General features: G+C 34.8%; 3 protein-coding genes across 3 annotated transcripts; all 3 read right to left on the bottom strand.

Moving 5' to 3' along the window:
- Positions 1-4,366: 4,366 nt before the first annotated feature.
- On the bottom strand, positions 4,367-5,338 carry LOTGIDRAFT_162814 (hypothetical protein; the record flags this gene model as incomplete). The annotated part of the gene is made up of 1 exon (XM_009058840.1): positions 4,367-5,338. The coding sequence occupies one exon, from the start codon at positions 5,336-5,338 to the stop codon at positions 4,367-4,369; it is 972 nt and encodes a 323-aa protein (XP_009057088.1).
- A 1,343-nt stretch (positions 5,339-6,681) lies between these two features.
- On the bottom strand, positions 6,682-6,882 carry LOTGIDRAFT_121137 (hypothetical protein; the record flags this gene model as incomplete). Its single annotated transcript, XM_009058839.1, has 1 exon — positions 6,682-6,882. A coding segment is annotated over one exon (201 nt), but the record flags the coding sequence as incomplete, so codon positions are not given.
- A 10,562-nt stretch (positions 6,883-17,444) lies between these two features.
- On the bottom strand, positions 17,445-24,823 carry LOTGIDRAFT_233214 (hypothetical protein; the record flags this gene model as incomplete). The annotated part of the gene is made up of 8 exons (XM_009058838.1): positions 17,445-17,723; positions 18,428-18,538; positions 19,295-19,383; positions 19,825-19,921; positions 22,575-22,691; positions 22,944-23,007; positions 24,117-24,235; positions 24,779-24,823. 8 exons carry the CDS (start codon positions 24,821-24,823, stop codon positions 17,532-17,534), a joined length of 834 nt encoding a protein of 277 aa, XP_009057086.1. The 3' UTR covers positions 17,445-17,531.
- Positions 24,824-25,414: the final 591 nt, after the last annotated feature.

Below are 25,414 nucleotides of genomic sequence, written 5' to 3'. Positions count from 1 at the left end.
TACTTACGACACGATACATCTGTGCAATGTTCAAAGACAAAATACCTCTTTTACTTATGTCATAATACGTCTAATTCAAAATGCAAATGTTAAATTACATAAAACCACCGACACAATACCTAAAATGATACGTGCAATGTCCTTTTACTTTCGACATTGTACATTGAACAAAGCATAATTGTTTTTGCGTCTTTTACATTGCACTAGTTACATTACATCATCGTCTTAGTATCTTCTACATTGCATTAGCGAACGTGTTTTATCTCGACTGCATTATCTTTTTGTGACTTGTGGGTTGAGCCTATCAGCAATATTAAATCATACACAATACTTTCTCCCTAAGGGTTTCTGGTTTCAACAATCTCACGTTCAATAAAATGTAAGCACTGTGAAAGGGGTAATTTAAAATTTTCTAAATTGAGGTGACTGTATTCAAGTTCGAGGGTAGATAAATGTTATACGCACTTTCTATTTGATGACGGAAATGCAAATGAAAATCACACAAATCTGCTGCCAAGGACGCTATCGATATCAATATAACGATAAGGCCGAATTGACACAAATCGCCTCCGATCCTTCTAAAGCTAAAAAATTAAGAAGGTTTCATCAAATTCGGCTAGTACTTGATGATCTCCGTTAATAACCTATATTCAGTAGATGTATTGAAATGGCAATAAAGTAGTATGTAGTTTTATCGACTTTTTAAGGTATTTAGCACCATTTGGTTCAGGGAAAATTTAAGTGTGCACCATGCTATGTGTCTGAAAGTGCAGTATGCTGCAATCCATGCTCGTTCTTTTTAGGTTTTGGACCTTTTTTGTTTTTTCTTGTTTACGATTTCTGTTGGTAAACCAAGAAACTATAAATCTTCAAAACTATGAATGGTCCTATTCAACAGCCATTTTAGAAGACTCTCGATTTGATCAAAAGTGGGATATATTTACAACCTTTGGATTGGTTTTATTCGATTTTTATAGGACGTTGAAATATTATTGAAATTATATTTCAATTTCGTTTCGTTTTTTCTGATATGTTTTTGCTATTTATTGAAACTTAACAAACTTCCCAACGCAACCCAGTTGCTACAAAGCGTTGGAAGCGATGTCACCTAAAAATGAAAAATTGTAATCTGATATTAATTAGAATGGAATGAATCGTTAAAGTGTATCATTATACTTTTTTACATTGTGAAATTACAGACAGATCCATTATGTGTGACTTATATTAGATTTGGTCATTGTACAAGATGGCCAATTGACAGGACTAATTTGTTCAGTGTCCAGTTAATGTCACACATCTTGTAGACAAAATGTTTAAATTCGTTATGGTTTTTAGAAGCTGTTAGAAAACTTACAGATTAAAGTAAAACTAGATCTCTCAGCTTCATGACCTGTTACATAATCTTTTTAACTCCTTACGATTAATTCTTTATTGTTCAACTATTTTGCCAAATTTTGTTTGTGCTTAAAATTTTACATATTTATATATAAAGCTATTACTTTGCACATTATAATTCTGTTCGAAAGTTAATTAGAACTCACACAAGTGTCCGCATCAATATTAAAATTACTTGTTTTCACATTAACCCTCTATGAACTGGTTACATAATCGTCTCAACTCTATATAATCTGTTCTTAATTAATAGTATTTTTTTCAAATTTTGTCCCAACTTTTGATAATGCATATTAAATGATATATTTACCTAAAGCTCTAAAATTGCTCAATATGATTCTGTACATTAGTTAATTACACAATCAAGAGACGCTATAAATATTAAAATCATCTATATTCAATAATGCATATTTTTGAAATTTTTAAAATGATAACATTATTTAGAAAGCTTAACACAAGCACATTGCAATAACATCAAACTTTATGTTGAAAAAGTTCATATCATATAATCCTTTGACATTAGAAAAATATGAAAATTATCCATTTTCAGGGCCGAATAAATCAAAAGGAAATGTACCAAAATAAAAAATCGGGATCAAAAATGACAATCTAGTATAAGGAGATGGTGAAGTAAGGTTGTGTAAGCTCATGGTCAAGGGTTATTACTACTTGAAATGTGGCCTGGCCTTTGACATGAAATACCAAGTCGAAATTCAAAAAAGGGCTTCTAAAGGACTATCGATTTGAGAACTATCGAAAATGTAGTCTGCATTATTTTGTTTACGATTTTTTGATTTTTCAAGATGGTGGCTAAACGGTAAGGAATATCCACAAAGGTATAAAATGAAGATATTGATGCTACAAAGTTTGTGGAATTACATATTTGCTAGTTGTTGCATTGTCTGAAAAATCTGATTTTTGTGATTTTCGGCCTTTATTGGTCATTTCTGACTGTTTGCGTAAATTTTACGAATTTTTGTTTTTGTCTCTAGACAATTTTTCGTGAAAATCGAAGAAAAATTTAAGAAGGTAGAATTTTGACAAAAATTTAGTACAAAAAGTAAGAGTCAAAATTTTCGAATCAGTTTTTTCATAAAAATGCAGTCTGCTTGCAAGTTTTTTCAATAATACATACAAAAATTTGAGGCTAATCGAACAAAAAGCGTTTTATGGCGGATTTCTGAAATTAACAAGTTTTCCTCTATACCATTTCCCGTTGAAGTCTGTTGCCTGGAAAAAAATATTTAAAAGGTAATTCTGAGGTCTTGAATGTCTGACCAAATCCCAAAAATGTTCTACCTATTACAGTTTTCGCTAGGTTATCTGACAACAATTAAAAATAAATAGATCAAAATATATTAACGTTCAAGCAGTCACGTTACAAACCCAACACACAGATCTGACCCCCAACAGCGATAAATACGTGTGATATAAAATCATTTTTAAAATCTGAAACACGTAGAGAGTGAAATAAATGCAGTAATACAGCACAAATAGAGAAAAGTACGATTTAAAATCAGTTAGCAAGGCTCGTAATCTTAAAAATAGATTTTTTCTGTCTTTATAAAGTTCTACATGAATTAGTCCTTCATTAGTAAAGAATTGAATACATCAAAATGGAAACAAAAACGTTAGCTATCACAAGCAATGGTTTAATTAATATTTTTGGTATATTTAACCACCTGGAGTCTCACATGACTCCATGCAATTTGTTATAAGCTTCACCCAATCACAGCCATTGCACACAAATTTTAACGTAAAATGAAATATGAAAAATATTAACATCATGTTTCGAGCGCGACAGCCGCTACTACCATAACATGTCAACATCATGAGATACAATCAGATCAATATCTCTGAATATATAAATCACCCAACAAGCAAGAAAAATAATTTCCATAATTTCGCTATAACGACTATAAAATTTCCTAAGTGAAGTTTGAAATATATGTGTCAAGGTCTATGCTTATATATGCTAGTAATGTATTGTTTCAAACAAGCCACGGACTCTTGTGTGAAAACCCATACTTGGTGTTCTTGAACAAGGATCTGGAACAAGCATTGTTAATGACCAATGTTTCAATGTTTGCTAAGGTGCTAAATGCACACCCACGAAAAAAAAAAGTTAGCAAGTTTTGTGCTTGTTTACTCAAATTAGAATAGTTTCGATGGTTTCAATGTCAAACCACATGAACTGGTGTTTTACTCCAAGTCGAAACTTCAGCTCAAGAGTCATTGTGAGGATTAGTTATTTCATTTTGACCTGTGGCTTCATTTCCCCTCTATTCACAAAATTCCTCTCTTTGTCTATAATTTACCAACGATTTGCGAATTTCGCTCTAAAGAATTCAAAACCCACGCCTGGGCCCCTAGGCCCCATGGCCCCTGGGGGTGCATGTGGACCCCGGTTGAGAAGCACTGGTTTAAATGTATTTCCTGTATGTGAGGTTAGATGTATCCTGATATTATAATAAATAACAGAAGATGTGTTTTCGGAGTTATTTATAACTTCCTGTTGTTCCTGTTTAACGTCTTGAATATGAGATGATTGCAAGATACCTAATACTCTAATATATAATATACAACATTACCCCCCTTGTGTAGGTCGACAATTTCAGGTATAATTTACGACGTTTCTGATAATGGAAACTTTTTACAAAAAAAGCAGAATACTCTTTTAAGATATTGCCATTATGTCGTGTGCGTCTTCCAATTTCATATCTCAAAAAGATCAAACGACGAGTCGACTGATAATAAAGGAAAAAATAAATCACACGATAACTAATTCCTATATCAAGCGAAAGAAACACTCGTCGTTTTATTTTTATGTACCTCTCGCTTTTTTTGTTATTTGTCGCTTGATAAAGGGATTAGTCCCGAAACGTAGCTAGATATACTTTATTTTTTCCTTAAATTCATATCTCATTAATAGTTCAATCCTACCAAAAGAGTTAACTGGATGGATATATTTCATCTAATGTTCGTTTACGGTCTTGTGTTGCTCATCAACCAATTTCTTACGTTGCCGTTCTTGTAGCATTGACACCAAAGGAAATTCTGTTAGATTCATGAGATGACATTCTGATGTATTGATGGTAAACTTCTCGTTCCACTTTGACGAGGGAATTTGTAAATTATCTTGAGTGGGATATTTACAGTAATCGTGCACCTGCTTAAGAATAATTTTAAAATAAAAAACTTCGTTTAGAAAATCCGTACCATGTGAAATGATTTCTTGAAATAATTTCATCTTAAAATGGTCGTAAACATTTTTATATACTCCAGTCTTACGTTCAATTAAAGTTCTGTCTTCGGGACTTAACGCATAACCTTGTTTAGCTTTGTTTACATTTCGCGTTATATAGACAATGTCCTTGGTAGACCAGCATAATTCATATTTTAATAAAACTAAACTTTCATCAAAATATTCTGTAATCATTACGAAATTAAAATCATTTTCCGATTCTTCCAACACACGATAAATATCTTTAGAAGTGTCAAATACAAAATCACTATGTTTAATGGTCATTTCCGTTTGTTGAAATGGGTAAGGGCCATCTGTCATCAGTGATTTGTACTTAGATATGCTATAATAAGCTCCAGAAACAAATCTTTCAACTGGATCGCGCATTATGGTCAGATAAAAAGGATTAGGTATAAGTTGTTGATAAATTGTCTTATTAAACACCGTATCCACGCTCAAAATATTGTATACTTCCCCTTTTGGCAATGGAATGATTTCTCGAACTGTATGAGAAGACAAGTGTCCAAGTACCCAAAACCATTTTCCAGTTTTATCCGGCAAAACAAAGTTCAAGTTTTCACGCAGCCCGAATCGCTGGAGAATATTTGAAGCCGTAGTACTTCCACATTTATGAGCTTTGAGAAAGGCAATATTTTTCACCTTTGAACACGACTGCTTTGAATTTTTCACTGTCTCTGACATTTTACTGCTTTTCATCCAGGTAACATTTCTTTCAAGGAAACAAACACACAAAATAACCCTGAAAATAAAATGGGTAAAGATTAAGAGTTATATTTTTTGATACCGAAATGTACCACACGATTTTAGACAACTTCAGAATGTCGACGATATTGGCGTTTTTTAAGGTTTCGTTACAGTTTTTAATTCAAAATTACACGTATTATTACATTATTGTTACCTAGGTGAAAATTAAAGTTTTTAATTCAAAATCAAAAGTGGAATATGTCGTATATGAGCCACCGTATTTAAATACTTTAACGCAAACGTCAACAGTTTGTAACGTTTTGTAGGAGGTGTTAGAAAACTACTGTGCAGATGTAAGCACAAATAGAGAAACAGGTCTCCGACATATGTTTCAACTGAAAATATGTAGTCTCCCGACACCAAAACAAATTTAAACTGCTTAATTAACAATTTTTGAGAATTCTGTTTACTGCTCCTTGATACAGTTGACAGTGGCGGAGCCAAAGGGGGCAGCCGCCCCCCCCCCCCCCCCCCCTCGCAGCCCCGAAAGCAAGTTTTTCGGGCAAAAATCTCACAACTAGGTTAGAAATTCGGGCAATCTCAGATATTTCGCCCCCCCCCCCTCTCGGAGATAAACCTGGCTCCGCCACTGACAGTTGATACATGTCTTTTAAATTGACATACTTGATTAATTTCCGTCCACATGTCAATGTTAGCGACAACACCTGTATACTTATTAATCATCCCGACAAAACAGCTGCTAGTATACATTCAATTACATTTAGTAAATTATATAACGTAAATATATACAAAATGAAAGATCAATAAAAAAAACAGAAAAATTAATAGATTAATAATTTATTTATTTATAAGAACGAATGCAATGCAGTATTCGATTTGATTTGACAGGAACCTTAGATTACTTCATATTGATTCAAATCCTTAAATATGCAATACATGCGTTTTAAAAACCAATTTTTTTGAATTAGTAAGGATTGTGGATGTGAATTTAAGAAGCACTACCAGGAAGTTTATGCTATAACGAAAAGGGAAATCATTATACCATATACAAATACCACTGTTAAAATATTGAAGCGGGATATAGAAATATCACTGTTAAAGTAGTGATCAATACATCAATTGTAGAGTGATATAGAAATGCCACTGTTAAAATAGTGCTCAATACACCAATTGTCGAGTGATATAGAAATACCACTGTTAAAATTGTGTCCAATACATCAATTGTAGAGTGATATAGAAATACCACTGTTAAAATAGTGCTCAATACATCAATTGTAGAGTGATATAGAAATTCCACTGTTAAAATAGTGCTCAATACATCAATTGTAGAGTGATAAAGAAATTCCACTGTTAAAATAATGCTCAATACACCAATTATAGAGCGATATAGAAATACCACTGTTAAAATAGTGCTCAATACACCAATTATAGAGCGATATAGAAATTCCACTGTTAAAATAGTGCTCAATACACCAATTATAGAGCGATATAGAAATTCCACTGTTAAAATACTGCTCAATACATCAATTGTAGAGTGATATGAAAATACCACTGTTAAAATAGTACTCAATACATCAATTGTAGAGCGATATAGAAATACCACTGTTAAAATAGTGCACAATAAATCAATTGTAGAGTGATATGGAAATACCACTGTTACAATAGTGCTCAATACATCAATTGTAGAGCGATATAGAAATACCACTGTTAAAATAGTGCTCAATACATTAATTGTAGATAGATATAGAAATATCACTGTTAAAATAGTGCTCAATACACCAATTGTAGAGAGATATAGAAATACCACTGTTAAAATAGTGCTCAATACAACAATTGTAGAGAGATATAGAAATACCACTGTTAAAATAGTGCTCAATATATCAATTGTAGAGTGATATAGAAATACCACTGTTAAAATAGTGCTCAATACATTAATTGTAGATAGATATAGAAATATCACTGTTAAAATAGTGCTCAATACACCAATTGTAGAGAGATATAGAAATACCACTGTTAAAATAGTGCTCAATACAACAATTGTAGAGAGATATAGAAATACCACTGTTAAAATAGCGCTCAATATATCAATTGTAGAGTGATATAGAAATACCACTGTTAAAATAGTGCTCAATACATCAATTGTAGAGAGATATAGAAATACCACTGTTAAAATAGTGCTCAATATATCAATTGTAGAGAGATATAGAAATACCACTATTAAAATAGTGCTCCAATATAACAATTGTAGAGCGATATAGAAATACCACTATTAAAATAGTGCTCAATATAACAATTGTAGAGAGATATAGAAATACCACTGTTAAAATAGTGCTCAATACATCAATTGTAGATAGATATAGATACGTTACATAAAGCTATAACGTAATATAATTTAAGATAGAAGATATTGCATATTTTATCAAGATGTCTGATTTTTCCATTTTATAATTTCTTTTTTGAATTTGAATAAATTTTTCACAATTATTTATCACGTTAAAAATCGAATACGCAAGTTCTCAGAATGTCCCTGTTTCCCTCTGCACCGCATATTTCTCTTGCTGGTTGTTAAAAATCGAATCCTAATTTTGATCATTCTGTGATCTCAATGGACTGAATTGTGTCCAACCAAATGGAAAGTATGATTTTGATTTAAATTTATTTGAAATGGTACGCAAACAACGTACATCAATATTCTATAAAGTTTGAATTTGAAAATGCAGTACTCACACAAATACGGTTATTCCGAAATATGTTAGTTCTTTCATAACTTCATGTATAGCAGACGAAACATTAAATGATTTCATCAATATATATCTGCTATATTATTTGCGTGCCACTAAATTAATGCAACAGACATAATATATCTTTTTGTATCGATTGTGTTTTCTTTCGTCCGTTCAGGTAGTAAAATCTGAAAATCTGAATATAGTATTTCTTGTTCATCATTTACCGTTCACTTGAAATGATGTATGTGTCCAAGAGCGAGACATTTTTGCAAAATTTAAATAAATCCGCAATTTTTGTTATTGGAACTTGAGCTATGAAGACTGATTAGCATAGCGAAACAATTCTCGGTTCGACAATATAGCAATACTGTTCATTCTAGGATTGTGTCCCTTTGCACTGTATGTAAACAGATCATTCTCGTTACTAGTCACTTGGACAGGTGTTTTCGACAGCAAGCAACACCAATCTGTGGCGAGTAGTATAAGTGTTTACAGATTTAGAGAAATTACTCCACTTCGCTCCGTAGTGGCTGTAAATCTGTAAACCCCTTAGCAGGCGATCAACTACCCCATTTCGCTCAATAGCTTTGTAAATCACCAGGCGAACACAACTTTATTATTTTCAATTCAATAGGAGAACATAACTTTGATGATTATAATTTAATTGGGATATATTTTGATGTTTTATGCGGAAAATTTCAGCTACTTATTATGGAGATGTTGATTTTATCTTAAATGGGTACGACATATGAATATACCTGAGTATTCTAGAAATTTATTTCATAATGCGTAATAGTGTCGTATGGTGAATAACATTTTACTTTGGTGAATATGGCAGAGGAAAAAATGGATATATGTGTGCAAATTCATACAACTGCAGGTTTGTTGATTTACAAATTCACTCTTTGGGTATTGTTTATTACTGGAAGATTCTCGCCATATCATAAATATAATGGATAGAAAGATGAGGGGAGAATTTATACCAGCAAGGGAATATAAGAACTAATCTTTCATTTTCAGTTCCAGAATACGATACAACTGAAGTAGGTGCACATATAAAACACCTTGAGGAACATTTGAGTTATTATAAACGGTTGAGAGAAAAATTGGTAAAAGAAGGGTACCAAAGTTATAAAGCTTACCAAAAAGACAATTTTAAAAAACTTTCTAAAAAACCAAAATCATTCCTCTTCTGACGATTAGTTTACAAAACTAAAAACTTTACTATGTGATGTGTACATTGTTACGGATATTAAAGAATTTTACAATAAAATTGATAATAGTGGAGGTGTTAAAGACATTGTGATTAACTATGATAACTCTAAAAAACAACATCATTCGCGTTCTATCAAATCCTATGTTATGTTTGGACTTTGGTTAGAGAAACTTTATAAATTTAACCGTGGGAATTTCGCCTCTTTTGTAACAATTTCGTTAAGATGGAGCAGAAAATTACGAAGATTTGTCGACTCCAATTTCGAAATTAGTTGGAATGGTTTCAAATATTAAACATGTTGTAAGAAATACTCCTGAGGAAACATTTTGGAAGTAAGGTGATTTAATTGCTATGAATGACTGAATCAATATAAAACCAACAAACATGTGAAACCAACATAGTCACAATGGTTTGTCATATTATAGGCTTGCATGCGCTGTGGAGTATAAGGCAAACGACTTATATTATTAGAAAGGGTCTTTCAGGGCCGTTTTGAAACCTATTTGGCAGAGGTTGTAACGTGGCAAGTACTCTAGCTCCGAGCTAGTCAGTATTGATTTATCATTATTATTATTACTTTAAATTCCGGGTGTGTTCAACTGATTTCTCATGTAATTATATAAGTGATCACGTGCTTCTATTTTGACAACAACTAACCATTTGTCGTTGTTAACTTAAAATATAGACTTCTATTTATAGAACGGTCCTAAGAAGACCGTTTTGAGTGAATGTATTATACATAAAGTAGATTTCGATGTGGAAAACTCAATAAATGAATTATTAGGTTTTGAAAAGAAATTGTATAGCAAATCCTCAGCTGATGACAATTACTTGCATGAAAGAAGCCTTGGAATATCCAAAAATCCAGTCAGATGTTGCTAAAATGTTAGATGAGCTTGCTGAATGCCTTAGTGAATGTGAAATGACTTTAAAAGGATTAGATGAGACTTATATATTGCAGTTTTCACAGAATTTGCAGAACCTTTGAATTCAATTACCATACAGATACTTCCTTAAGTGTACTGGCTATCAAAAGCTTCTATATTGTTACGTATTAATTCGACACACTTAGACTGTGTGAGAGTCATTTCCCCTTGCCTTCTGATTACAACGGATTTCCATGACTCGCAATTTAAAAATCGTTTACTTGATGTAGTCAGCGTTTTATAATTAATTGCTTGATTTTGTGGATTTATCAGATTATAGGATTTTGATGTATAGGTAAGTCCACTGATGGATATATACTGTTATTGACCAAGTTTGAGTGAAATTAAAAAAATTCTGTTCATTCTCAGTCAATATATTCCTTTAAAAGAGGAAGGTCCAAATTGAAAGATATGGCATAGTTTTCACTTGCTTTAAATCACGAGCGACCATCTAGAAGTTGACGTTTCATTGGATACAAGCTCATGTATGAATGTTTTGAGAAGATGTATTGCCGACGACGACAAGTTCCAAGTTATTTGGTCTGATAATCGTACCAAATTTGTCGGGACAAACCGAGAATTAAAAGAAGAAATTGGCAAATGGAATCAGAACCAAATCCATGACTCTTTTTTACAGTGTAATATTCAATAGAACAACGGAATCCTCCTGCAGCATCCCATTTTGAAGGTATTCGGGGACGCCAGAAGTATCAGAAAGATTCTATTTTCACTATTACAAGAGCAAATTATTTATTTTGATGATGAGGATTGAATACCATATTATGTGAAGTTGGGAGCAGTATCAACTACAGGCCTATAACAAGAACATCTACTGATCCAAATGATATGGAACCAATAACACCAAATCTATATTGACATTGAGATCATCATAACCCACCAGGTACGGTTTATAAAAAGGACAAGTACTCACGTCGTCGCTGGCGTCAAGTGCCATACATTGCAGATGTATTTTTGAGAAGATGGTCCAAGGAGTACCTTACTGAATTACATGAAAGACAGAATGGGTTAAAACTATAAGAAGAAATTTAGATGTTAATAATATAGTGTTACTATACTTTACCAAGAAATAGTTGGTTATTATGAAAAGTTCTAGAAACCTAAACTGATACAAAGAGTCATGTTTGCAGTGTTTTTGACCTTTTCTTGTAATCTTTATTTGTAATTGTTTTCGCTGCCAATTCTACAAATAGGGGACCGGCCAAAATAGCACATCATATTTTACCTTGAGTGTTCAAATGTCTAATTTGCATATACCATATTTGGTAGTCTAAAGACAGTCACATGATCTTTCCCGCTCTGTTTCCGCACAGTCAGTCACATTTTATAAAAGAAAGAAGGAACCAAACTATATTTCAATTCATACTGTGTCATCTCTGTATCTTGATTTTGCCTGACAACGCCATGCAATTTGGGAACGTGGGAAATGTTTGCTTTATGCCGTAACAGCTTTCTAATTACCAAGGAATCTTGAAAATCAGCCTGTAGCACATGGGGCTCTATTGTTGTAACACGTAAGGGTAAAATGCTCTCTGTGATGAAGGAAAAAATAACCTTCCATGCAGTATTTTATTCAATTGAATTGGCCTAAGCTGGTCCAACTTCTACATATCCAGTACCATTCATAAGTTTCAGATTGGTTAGTGGAAATTTTTCAGAGTAAACGTAGCATGTGAAATAATAAAATTCAGCAGCTTGACAAAGAGTTTCAGTTTGCTGGAGACATAATTGTTGGCACTCTGCAAAATCCTGGGTAAACTCTAAGAGTATGACCGTTCTCATGTAGGTACAGGTATTGCTGCATGAGTTATAGCTGTTGACGTTAAAGCATTTGGGATCTCTGTCACACTCTCACGATCTCTACTCTCAGCAGTTGTTCGCCTAAAAACTCTCTCCACCCAGTAATTGTAATCAATAGTGTAGTCCGGATTTGCAAATGTTACATTTCTATTATTACAGCTCAAACCTACAAGAAAAGATAGCTTTCAAGGAAGGTAACATACGCCCACTGGCAGCTATCAGACAAATAGACAAATTAGAACTTGACCAAGGTCCCACCAATATACGCATACACATACATACGAAGTTTTATCAAGATTGGCTATAAATTGTAGCCTCTATCGTGCGTATTTGACCAAGATCTCATCAATATATACATACATACATACCAAGTTTTATCAAGATCGGATAAAAGCCTTTATCTCGTCAAGTTTGACTTAGTCAAGTGCAGTAACTCAAAAACCGTTCATCCAAAATGATCCATTAAGATACTAGGATAAAAATTCTAGTTCCTATCGTGTTTACAAGAAATGTGAACGTAAAGACGCACGGACGGACGGACTGGGGCGACGGCAATATACGTTCGCATTTCGATGTACGCGTATAAAGAGGGGGCTTATGACCCCAACAACAGTGGTATATGTCAGCTACAATAAACTATATTTATTTATCCCGTTAAATCTGTCTCCGGTCAGTTAAACCATAGTAATTCATCCTATTCAATTTAGTGTGATTTTCCACAATGAATTATCTTACCTTCAACTCCCGTCACTATCGCCCCGAATATTATTAACATCAATACCATCTTCATTTTACGGCTTCAAATAGAAACTACAACAAATAAACAACTTATTCTATGCCTCGATTCGTTTGGTTGGGACATTACACTTAGGTCTTGATTCGATAGAACGCAGTGCATTATATTATCATAATAGTCATTTTCAAAACAGAGCAGTTGCAAAACAAAGCAGTGCATTATTTTATCGAACGTGCTGCACAAACAGTCATTTGCAAAACAAAGCAGTGTATTATATTATCGAACGTGCTGCACAAACAGTCATTTGCAAAACAAAGCAGTGTATTATATTATCGAACGTGCTGCACAAACAGTCATTTGCAAAACAAAGCAGTGCATTATATTATCGAACGTGCTGCACAAACAGTCATTTGCAAAACAAAACACTGCATTTTATTATCGTAAGCACTGCAGAAAGTTTAATGCAAGTGCATTACTTAATCGAAAGGACTGCTAAAAACAATACTCAATTCTTAAACAAAACAGAGACCGCATTGCACAAATATTCATCTACAAACCAAAGTAGTGCGTTCGAAGAATAATATATCTCACCTATATAGAATGTTGTAACAGTAATGTAGAGTAAATGAATCTCTAACTGTCGGTGATCCTATTTATACCAAATAAATAAATCATTTCAATCTAATCACAGAAAACTAATTATAGTTAAAGCTTAGTACGAAAAATATGCCTCTGATAGCTATTTTGACTGCTCGTTTTGTCCAGATGACAACTGTCAAAAGAGTTATCAGAGGCTGGAATAGAGGCATATATTTCAATCTAAATCATACATATGTAGCTGTAAGTATCAATATTAGATATTACATGTGGGTGTGGCTTAATGCTGAAGCGCACTGCGAAAAGGTAACTATACAAGATTCACACCCCAATAGGCCTATAGTTTTTGGCACATTTAGACCCGTCTAAATAGCTTGGAGATATTAAGAGAATAAGATAGTTATGAGTCAACAATTTGTGGTTCAAAATGTAATGAAAAATTACGATGGGCTGAACTCGTGCCTCGGTCAGTTCATCAACCAGTGAGAAAGACTTACTAATTGCTAAATAGACTAAGCTAATTTGGCGTTTGAAGGTTACCCTTAGAATTTCTCTGTTATCCATAGAAATATTACGCCACGTGTTAAACGACGTCTGCATAATCTACACCAATGCTTCTTAACCATATGCTCAAATTCTCCCTTAGAGAAAAATGTCTCCGCCATTCACTTCTTCTGGTAACAACTAAACACTGAAACAAGCTAGTAAGTTACGAAGTTTGCAATTTTGGGCTAAAATTTAGAGAGTTTTCGATAATTTCCTTGTCAAGCCACATGAACTGATGCATCAGGGGGAAATATGAGCTCAAGAGTCATTCTGGGGATCAGCTATTTCACATTGGGACTGTGGCTTCCCCTCTAATCACAAAACGTCCTCCTTTGTGTACAATCCCCCCCCTCCCCCCCCTCAATTTCCCCCCAATGAGCTAGACTGTTTGGGCGATATGTGCTGACAATGGGCCAAACTGGGCATGTGTTCTGTCATAAGGTTGAAATTACAGTTATTACTTGCGTCATCATATTTGTTGACAAGGAATTTTAAAAATAGCTGTAATGTGGTGATAGTATTAGCTTTTATACTTAATGAAAAATCCTGAAATGAAAAGTGTTCTTGTTTTTTTCTGGGCCAACCGATATATTAATCAGGAGACCAGATGTCACAAATGTGCATGACACCATAAAATAAAGTAATTATTGAAAAACGCTTTGAAAATATATTATAATTACTTGATTAATTCTAATCAGTAGGGTACCATGCTAATAATAACATGGACGGATGAGATATCGATTTGATCGTTCCTATAGACCCTTTGTACACATCGTGTCCATCCAGCTAACATATTGTGACACCAAAAAATTGAACACACTATTGAACCCGAACTATTGTATCAAACTAGCCAACATAGACACTATAGAATTGAGATTCTACTGACCCAACTATTGTATCCAACTAGCTAGCACATTGTGACACCATAGCATTGAGTCATTATTGACCCCAACTATTTTATCCAACTAGCTAGCACATTGTGACACCATAGTATTGAGTCATTAATGACCCCAACTATTGTATCCAACTATCTAGCACATTGTGACACCATAGCATTGAGTCATTATTGACACCAACTATTGTATCCAACTAGCTAGCATATGACAGGATATCATTGAACATATTATGACGGGATAACATTGAACATATTGTGACAAGATAACATTGAACACATTGTGACAGGATAACACTGAACATATTATGACGGGATAACATTGAACATATTGTGACAAGATAACATTGAACATATTGTGACAGTATCGCATTGACCATATTGTGACATGATAGCAATGAACATATTGTGACAGTATAGCAATGAACATATTGTGACAAGATAACATTGAACATATTGTGACAGGATAGCAATGCACATATTGTGACGGGATAACACTGAACGCATTGTGACAGGATAACACTGAACGCATTGTGACAAGATAACACTGAACATATTGTGACAGTATCGCATTGACCATATTGTGACAGTATCGCACTGAACATATTGTGACAGGATAGCAATGAACATATTGTGACAGTATAGCACTGAACATATTGTGACAGTATCGCACTGAACATATTGTGACAGGATAGCAATGAACATATTGTGACAGTATAGCACTGAACATATTGTGACAGTATCGCACTGAACATATTGTGACAGGATAGCAATGAACATATTGTGACAGGATAGCAATGAACATATTGTGACAGGATAACATTGAACGCATTGTGACAGGATAACATTTTATTAATGATATCGTCTTACCTTGACTGCAACAGCCACCTTTCGCCAGCGAATATAGCCATTCATAGACCCCGACAGAAAGACTGTAAAGATTATGGCCTAATGTTTACAACCTTTCTGTCTAGGAGTCTGATTGACTATATTGGCCAAAATATGATCCAACCAAATCGCTACATTCACAACTTCCTTGATAAAAGAAAGGTGGCCATTGAAGGCAAGGTATATAACGCAGTTCATTATAGCTTGACATTGTGAAGATGTAGTCCACATTACTAAATTGCTTATATAATATATTTGATATGTGGAATTGTAGGTATTGCAGAAATATAATTCGTAGATGGCCATAATAGCAGATGTCATTTCATCAAGTTGCGATGTTGACGCAGCGGTAGTAAATTTTAGTTTTGTAGTTCAAATGCAAGTACAATTTTTGAAACAAGTGACGCCGATGAATTACAAACAGTTATCAGATCACAGGTCGACTTGTAGTTATGATACTACTGGCTGTCGGAGAATCGACTCAAAGTCCTGAAACTAATGCGGCTTCTGCCAGAAACGCCGGGACGCATATCTATACCACAAGAATTGGCGGTGGTGTCGATGTAGACGTTCTGAGAGGAATTGCTTCCGATTCTTCTAAAGCTAGATTTAGAGACACCTTTGATGAAATTCGGGAAACACTTGTTGATCTGGTTAACGATCTTTGTTAAAGGCGGATATCAAGTAAACATGTATTTATATTTAATACTGTCGTTACAGTAGAGTAAAGTATAATGAATGGTACACATATTCAACACTCAAATCAAACCTCCGCATCTGTCCTTTAAGTGTATGCCTTGCTTGATCTCTTGAAACCTTAATTGGTCCGAAGGCTAAGTTTTCAAACATATATACCGGGTTTTTTTTCACTGGACCTTTCATCCTTGTGTATCGGAAATACTGATATCATCGATTTTCAACATTTTCCAGTCAAATGTCTGTGGTATTTCCAGTTCCACTAAACCTAGGCATTTTATGACGACACTATCGTAAAGGTTCTTAGATGTTATCAACAGTAAAAATACTATTTGTCAAACTTCAGTGGCGACGCAGATTGAAATAGGTCCGTTGTCTGAGATTACTTGTCTTACTTCTGTAGGGCCATAGGGTAACAATGATCAGGTGTCTGAAGATTTTTACTTGTCTAACTTTATTAGGTACACAGACTGAAACAGATAAGTTACTGAAGATCATCACAACTTACGGCTGGATGCTCTACGTACCACCAGTTTAAAAACAATTAAATACGCCATATAGATGCCAAAGACGCATAACAGTTAGGAAGCGGAAAAGTCTATGGCAAATCCGGTTTGTGAAAACTTGGTTTGGTTTTTCTGCAATTTGTTCCGATAACTTCAATAAAAAGAATGTCTTCAGCGCTGCTACTATCATTCATTACCTTAAAACATTGCTTGTTTCCGTGCAGTAAGAGTCGGCAGAAGTCGGTAACCATGTATTCTTCGCATGCACAAACTCAGAACGCACAAATATCACGAGACACACAAATCCGAATTCGGTACAGGTGTGAATGCAATGCACGGAAAACGTGTTAGTCAACGAACGGCGGAATTTCGTGCTAGTGTGAACCTACATTTAGACCGTGGTTTTCATCATACATAGGGGAACACGTCCAAATATTCTTATACACGTAACACGTCCAGAGAGAAATGTGGGTGTATAAAATGTAATGTAGATTACAAATACATGCATGGATAATCCATAATAACACAAATAATCAAATTTTTTGCATTATTTATTTTTTCAAATGCGTTACCGGACTTTTAACCTGTAAACTGTTCTTCAGAGGAGACCGTGTGATGACTGTTATATTGTTTCTTCTTTGAAATACTTATTGAATCTCCATGCGAGATAATCTATTGAGGAAATAGGCTCGTACGCGTCATTTCCGTCCAAACATCTTATGATGACGTCATTATCAGGATGCAAGAAGAAAGCTTGTGATTGACGCGTACTCTGTTTTAAAACATCGTCTTCCGGAATCCGTACACGGTGTTTCTATAAAAAAAAACGACAAATCAGGACATGAGAGGACAAATCATTCATCAAATATCTCTATTAAATTAGAGGCACTTTTACTTGAAGAATATGTGGTTGCCGAATGTTTCTGCATGTATCCCCGATTTTCAAACGCACTTATCGAACAGTTTCTCTGTAGCTCGTTGGGCCAATCATTCAACATCCTCGGACACCGGTTTTTTAAAACAACTGATTAACCTTTCATCTGCGTGTTTGACGTTTTCCATTTCTGTCTTGTTCAATAGTTACGCGTGATTGGTTGAATTGGCGGTGTTTGCAGCGCACACCTTTAAACATAGTTAACTTCTGGAAAATATTAAGCTGGTATGTGCGTATTAGCATTTTCAAAGGTAATAACACTTGTAATGTTATTCGTTAAACATATAGAAGGAATCAACCATGAAGTTTGACAGATTCACTTTTAGTAAATCCCAATACAGAAGTACCCTCTAATGCCTATTTAAATAATGACGTCACGAAGTACAATAACGCTCATACATCACAGTTGTGTATAAGGGATATATTTCGTGTATGACATGGGACTCCGGACAACAGTAAGGCTATATATTACGTAATTCAAAAACGCAACAACAGACCAAACATAATACTTATATGGGCATTAAAATTCTTTTTAAACTGTTTTATTAAAAAACCGATAAGTTCGGACAAGTGTGATAACCTACCGTGGCCAGAAGTTTATCAGAGGTGAATCTTTGTAAAATATTTCCAATTATAATACAGATACACTCAGGATCAGGCTTCAATCTGATATATTTACCATCTCTATTACACACCTAGAATAAATATAACATTATATAATACAGATACAATCTGGATTAAATTTACGAATTATTTAAGGGATTGTAAAGAGGTTTTCTAATTTTTGTATGCGTATCGTGCACACTGAAACATCAATTTTCACCATTCAAACTTTCAAGCAGACGTCTGTGGTTCCAGCAATTCCACAAAAGTAAGTATTTTTGATATCGTCAATAATCGCAAAACATACTTTAACACATAAGGCCCTTCGAGGTTTTAGTTGAATTGCTTGAACCACAGACGTCTGATTGGATTGGCACATATTGATAATACCAGTGTCTCCCCGATACACATACAAAATGAGGAAAACCTCTTTACAATCCCTTTAAATCGTTACAGGTTTATAACGATTTGGAAATGACTTTAGTCTAAACTTGGATGTAACATTTTTATATTAGAACTTAATATCAGACATTGATTCTGAAAAGTGGTACGAATTACTGAGCTTTATTACCTGGTAAGGCAAATAATAAAACTTGATCTGCCAAAGATTTGAAACTTACAGACGTTGAAAGTAGGAGGACCTTGAATAAGTTATTTTCACTCATAATTCCAGTCGACCCAACTGTAAATGGGTACGGATAATCCGGAAAAGATCAATGCCAAGCAGTTTGACCAACTAATGACCAGCTAGCAAAGATCCTTTGTGAACTAAGGTTGTTATCCTTATAAGATATGCATGTAATTGTTTCTCTCTTTTGTACTCCCGGTCCCCCTTTTGCTATTCTTACCTCTAATCCACCATTCTGGTCTTGAACTAGAAAAGTTAACACACGATGATCCACGTGTTCTGTACATCGCAGCTGTCCTTGTTTTACATCTGAAAAACACGAACATGTCCTTCAAAACATCTTATCATCACTTTTTGCGAAGTGTACTATTTTTCATGTTAAACACATACCACAAAAAATAGATTAAAATGGGGGGACAGATATTTATTTAGTCGTGGGTAGATTCACTGCTGTAGTTCTTTGTCTCATCCCTTGCAATCAACTATAGATTGGGCACTTACGATGCAGGGCTGCGGTTTACTGTGGTTTTTCATTTACAAATGATTCGTGATTCAAATATGTCGGTTAAGAGGGAATGTCGATTAACAGAGGATACAGTATGGATGCGTTTCACTGTTGTTTGCTAGGTCTCAGTTCCGCAATTGTTGCAGCAAATTGGGAAACAACCTTCATCCTCGGCCTAGTCACAAGAGACTATTCTAGAGATAGTAGGTTGTTGAATGGCTCTAGACACATGGCATGAAACATACCTGTTTCCGGTAAAGGGGGGTAATGCAATGCTCTCAATGTTGAAGGATTTTCTGTTCCACCCATTCCTTTATGATAGTTTCTGAAAAAATGACGATCCTGAAATATATGAAATTTTTCTAAAAAAGAAATAGCAGATGTAAAGCTCCCTCGTGTTTCTTTAGCAATGGTGTACGACGTTAAACCCGATATTCTCGTCATATATATAGAATCTTTAAGTTATTGCGAAAAATATTTGAATAACCAGACGTAAGATTTCCTGTAGTAAGTCTACTTTGTGATAACCGAGTCTCAAAGTTCAAACCTGAAGTAATATAAAATTGTTCGATAGTTTTAGTTTTGTGTGATCAGTGTAAAATTCGGGAACTGGTAATTTCTCCTCCATTTTTGGTTGGCGATAAAGAAAATGAAGTTTAGGTATACTGGGATATAAAACCATTGTCATTGGAAAATTGACGAGCTATATTTGCTTCAAATTCATAAGGAACTGATATATTTGGTAGTGTGAAATATTGATTACTGCCAAATAATCAGGTTTTGTCACAATCCGTCAAGAATTGTGCCTTTTTAACATTCTAGAGTGTTCACGAGCTATAAATTGCATGCGTTTTCTAGAACAAGGGCAATAACTCATACTAAATATTTTTCGATTTCACATTTTTTATGTTCATTAGGGTTTACCCTTGGGTGATTACAAGCACTCATACCAAGTTTCGTCATAATAAGTCAAGAAGTGTGCCTTCAAGAGCGTCTACGAGAAATTGTACACGGACGGAGATGGATGACGCCAATCATTTCATTTTTAAACTGCTTGTTTAACTTTATTCTGGTATCCTCATTCGATCGTTTACCTTTTAATAATGATCCTATGATGATCCTATCCTTTACATGGAACGCTACATAACCGCTGATAGTATCAAATAAATAGTGACGTATGCTCTGCAAAAGAGAGGTTATTAGTCCTTAATGACGAGGACATCATTTTGTGGAAGCAACGGTTAGATGTGATAAACGCAGTACACCATTGATAAATGAACATAAATTGACAAATACTAACGACCCGAACTGCAAAAATAAACCCAAAATAAAAATCAATGAATAAAAAGCTAATGAAAGGAAGCATATCAATCATAAGTAAGTTTCGCAATGAAAAGTTGAATCAAATGTAAGCATACCCTGCCTTGGCGCCACACCGCCATAGCTGCTCAACATACAACGTACCAACTGAAGAAATAGCGACTTGAAGACGAATTACAAAAATTTAAGGGACGTAACTGATGAAAATACAATTCTCCAATAGGAAGGGAACTGATCACAGTAATTGTTTTATTATGATAAGAAAAAAAGTTGCAAACACCTTAATCAATGCGGAAGCATTTAATGATGAAAAGTGGCATTAAGTGATTAGAAGAGTAAGCATAACCTGGCTGGTACCAATTGCTGCTAAATACTACAAATAAAATAAGGAGGCAAAGTTACCCAGTGTAAAATTATAGAATAATCTGGTGGGAACATATTATTGTGATGACAAGTTTAAACTTCATCGTTAAACAAAAACATCTGCGATGATAGCCGAAACAGATATTTTATAGTTTGTAATTTGTTCATGATGGCGGCCGTAAAATTTCTTAAGGGAGGTTTAGAGTACATGTGTTTTAGATGGTCAGATTACGTTGATGTGATCAAGTTTATCAAGTACATGACCACAAAAAGATGTCCAGGCTATCAAAATTAAATTTACATTGATGCCACTTTTCATTATGAAATGCTTCCTCATGGATGCGGGGATTTTTTTTTTTTTTGTTATTTTCTTGTCATATTACATTTGTGATCAGTTCCCTGAAGCTAAGATTCCATGTACGCGTCATGCGTCATGCAACAACAGAATGGCTTGTTTATGAAGGACAGATTCCATATACGCGGAAACGGTATCCGTTACTTGTGGTCTCCGTCATGCGTCACAAAAAATCCCCGGGTGTAGCGATTTTTGACGGATCCGGACGCCTTTTCATACGGAAATTTGACGTATTTTGTGGGATTTCTCCGTCTTTTTATGCTAGGAAGTATGTGCAGCAAAAATAATGATAACGCATACGTTTACCGCACAAAAGCAATCATTTAAGACGCACGACGGATACTCAAGACCCAGTTATTTCCGCATGCCGTATCCGCATCACGCGTATAGGGAATCTTAGATTAACTTGACTATTGAAATTGAATAAATATCTTTTTTATTTATCATTTACGTTTTTTGAAATTTTCAGCCAAGTCAAGTTTTATTTGCACGTTCCTTATCGTAGTGTGTGTTGTGAATTATAAACAGCTATGCCGGTTGTGGAACCAGGCAGAGTATGCTTACTAATATACACCTGCTATCACTTTTCATTACGAAATACTTACCTACGATTGATATACTTCCTCATGTGATTAGCTGCTAATAATGTTTAGCCAAAATGTTGTTTTGGATTGGTTTCGTTTTGCGGTTCGGATCGTTTATCTATTAGTTAGACCTGAAATCCCAGGGTTTTCGTTTCTCCTGTTAGTGATGCATCCGTGATAGTACGTGCGTTTAAGAATCTACGCAAAAGATAAAGCCTGACAGATCTCCTAAACTTCTAAAACCTAGTCAGAAAAAGGACAATCATAGTCAATTCATTTCCCACCCAGAAATAACAGCTTTTTTTGATTTTGCTAATTTTTCGGATTTTGTCTCTCACCGAAGGACGAAAACTTCCCAACAAATTACGTTTACCTCAAAACCAAGAGCAAGGGACAATACGTCTAAAACGTTATAACTCAGTAACCGGAAGCTGTTATAAAGATTGGTAAATGATTCCTTCATACCAGGCACTTCTTCTGTAGGCCATTCCTAATATATATCAATATTTAAAGAGGCAAATGTACATACATATATTATTCTTCTTAAAAGGTTGGAGGAGACCGACAGTGACTACAAACATTATGGTTTTCTGTCAAGGTCTCTGATTGGCTGTATTCGCTAACATACAATCCAACCAAATCGCTGCATTTACAAACTTCCATGATACAAGAAAGTTGTTTTCTGCCAAGATATAAGACGAAGTAAGTAATTAACTTGATAATATTTGTCAAGATGACTCACCCCGGGATCCATGGGTGTATAATTAAAAGCTCCTTTCAGATCAATCGGTCTACTTGGATCCAATCTGGAATACAAAACATTTAAAATTTATTGAATTTAATCATGCTGTGCAAGAATTCCCCAGAATTTATCAGGTCGTCGAGCGCATTGATTGTGATAAGCAAAGCACATGTATAATTTCATAATTATATTTCACAAATCGTTCGCCTTAGACGGACTAGGTTGTTTGGTAAATGAAAAGTTAACGCCCGCTTTCAAGAGAAGCTGATATCACAAGTTAGGTATATGTTGGTAGTCGTGGTAATTGAAAGTTGAATCTGGATGAATTGAACGGTTGGTTTCCGTCAACAATATACAGGAGATACGGGGCTTTCTGGCAACATACCTTTAATAAGTCTTTATAAGATGATTATACGCATACTTTCAAAATACATGCACACAATATATAACTCGCGGTCTGAAATTCACGCTGAACGATTAATGCCTTTGTTTGCGGTCATTTGGATATATTTTCTTATTCCACTCACGTTTAATTAAAGTATTGATCAATCTTCTCATGTGAATATATTTATGAGTAAGAAACCGGAAGGGCGGTGAGTAAGGTCGCTGGTCGAGAAGGATGTATACTGTATTTATATACCTTTGTAAATATCACAAGTAGCCTTATATAATTATGTTGATGTGTGTCTTTATGTAACTGGTGCTGGGATGGAAGTGTTACCCTAAAATAATGAAATCTTATCCTGTCTTAAAGGGAAAGTTGCGCCATTTTTGGGGGTTGATTTGAATGTTGAGGATATGTCAATAGACATACTGAAAATGAAACACAAATCGTATAATCTCTTTAAAAAAACTTCAAACTAGGAATTTTACTCACTTACTGGCTCAAATTTCGAGGTTGAGCTGTGGACACTATTACTGATCGTCTTTATAGCTTAACAAAAATCCCATTTCTGTCGCCGCCTTTGACAGTGGAACCCATTGGAATTTTGATAAATGGTTGGGTTATATGTATTGGTCTATTTATCTTAAGAAATAAATAGACGAGGTACGGTGCTCGGTGTGGTGTACGGTGAGTTATCGATACAGTAGAAAACAGTAGAAGCGAATCGCGTCCGCATCACGTCTATTCGCGGCTTCAGACTTTTTAAAATTCATTTTATTTAGTCTTACCTCTCTCTGCCAATACACACATAACCATGATTTCTCAGGCCATTGGTACGAGAATATTTACTCTTGTCTGATTCCCCAAGTTCAAAAAAATGTTTTGAATTATTAAAGATTTCTGTAATCTGAAAGAAAATAAACATTGCTGGTAGTAAAATTCATATATACCTCCAAAATTCATTCTAAATCTCAAGTCAAAATGGCGCACAGAAGTATTAACTGTTTTCGGCTGTAGTCCGTTCATCCTCGCACGTATCTTCCAATTATAAAGCTGCGATTAAATGTGTTCTGAAGCGTTACTACAACCCACAACTCAAACTCAAAACGTGATCACATGTGTCAGTAAGATGATTCTGCAAAACTGTCAATGAATCAAGGGAAATCGCATGGTATTGTGTCTGGAAACAGAGGAGGAGAGGAAAGTCCCCCACAGTAATGACATCATTTAGGAGGTTTCCTCATTTCGGCACCTTGTCAGCTGTCCGTAGCCATCCGTAAACACAACAAATCGCCAACCGAGTTATTACTACTTATTTCTTTTCAATAATACTTTTATTTCATTGAGATATAAATATTTATTAAACCGCAGTTCATTTAGTCCGGTCATTCATTGTTTTCTCCACATTTCGAAACGTTTAAAGTAGAAATATCGGAAGTTCTCCATTTACCATGCGCGCACCTTGACCTAAAGCACGTGATCCACATTTTTGCATAAATTATTGGTACGTACAGTATAGTTTCTTACAATCTGTAACTATAATTTATGCTAGAATGTTACAAACTCGGAGTAACTTAACTTTTATACTTTAGGGGAGTCAGAAATATCTGAGGTTGTCCGAATTTATAACCTAATAATGAGAGTTGTGACCTTGGTAAATATTACACCCTTCAGGATGATAAATCATCGTCAATGTTATCCAAGGTTATTCATATCTGCCATATCATTAGAAGGAGAAGTGAACTTTATGTGCTTGGTAACGCTTTTGAAAATATTGTAAGATTCACTTTCCATTCGGCTTTTAGTCTTGGGGTCTTCAACCTTTTCGTTCTATTACCCCTTTCAGGACCCTAGGTCTTTTGCATTAACCCTACAACAACCACTGGCAAGAAGCCAGAAATAGAAACACTAATCGTCAACCAAACCAATATCACGTACCCTACAACGGCCCTGTCTTCCATCGACCTCTACCACCTACCAATCGCCGACCACCAACCAACCCATCCAGCTATATCCCACCCCATCGCCGACCTACCTACAACACAGCCTACCAATCAAGAGGTAACCATCGACCTGACCAACAACA

The sequence above is a fragment of the Lottia gigantea genome (genome assembly GCF_000327385.1).
Source record: "Lottia gigantea unplaced genomic scaffold LOTGIsca_36, whole genome shotgun sequence".
Lineage (NCBI taxonomy): Eukaryota > Metazoa > Mollusca > Gastropoda > Lottiidae > Lottia > Lottia gigantea.
Note: the sequence above shows the minus strand (reverse complement) of the source record. Positions and strands in the feature narration are given on the sequence as shown.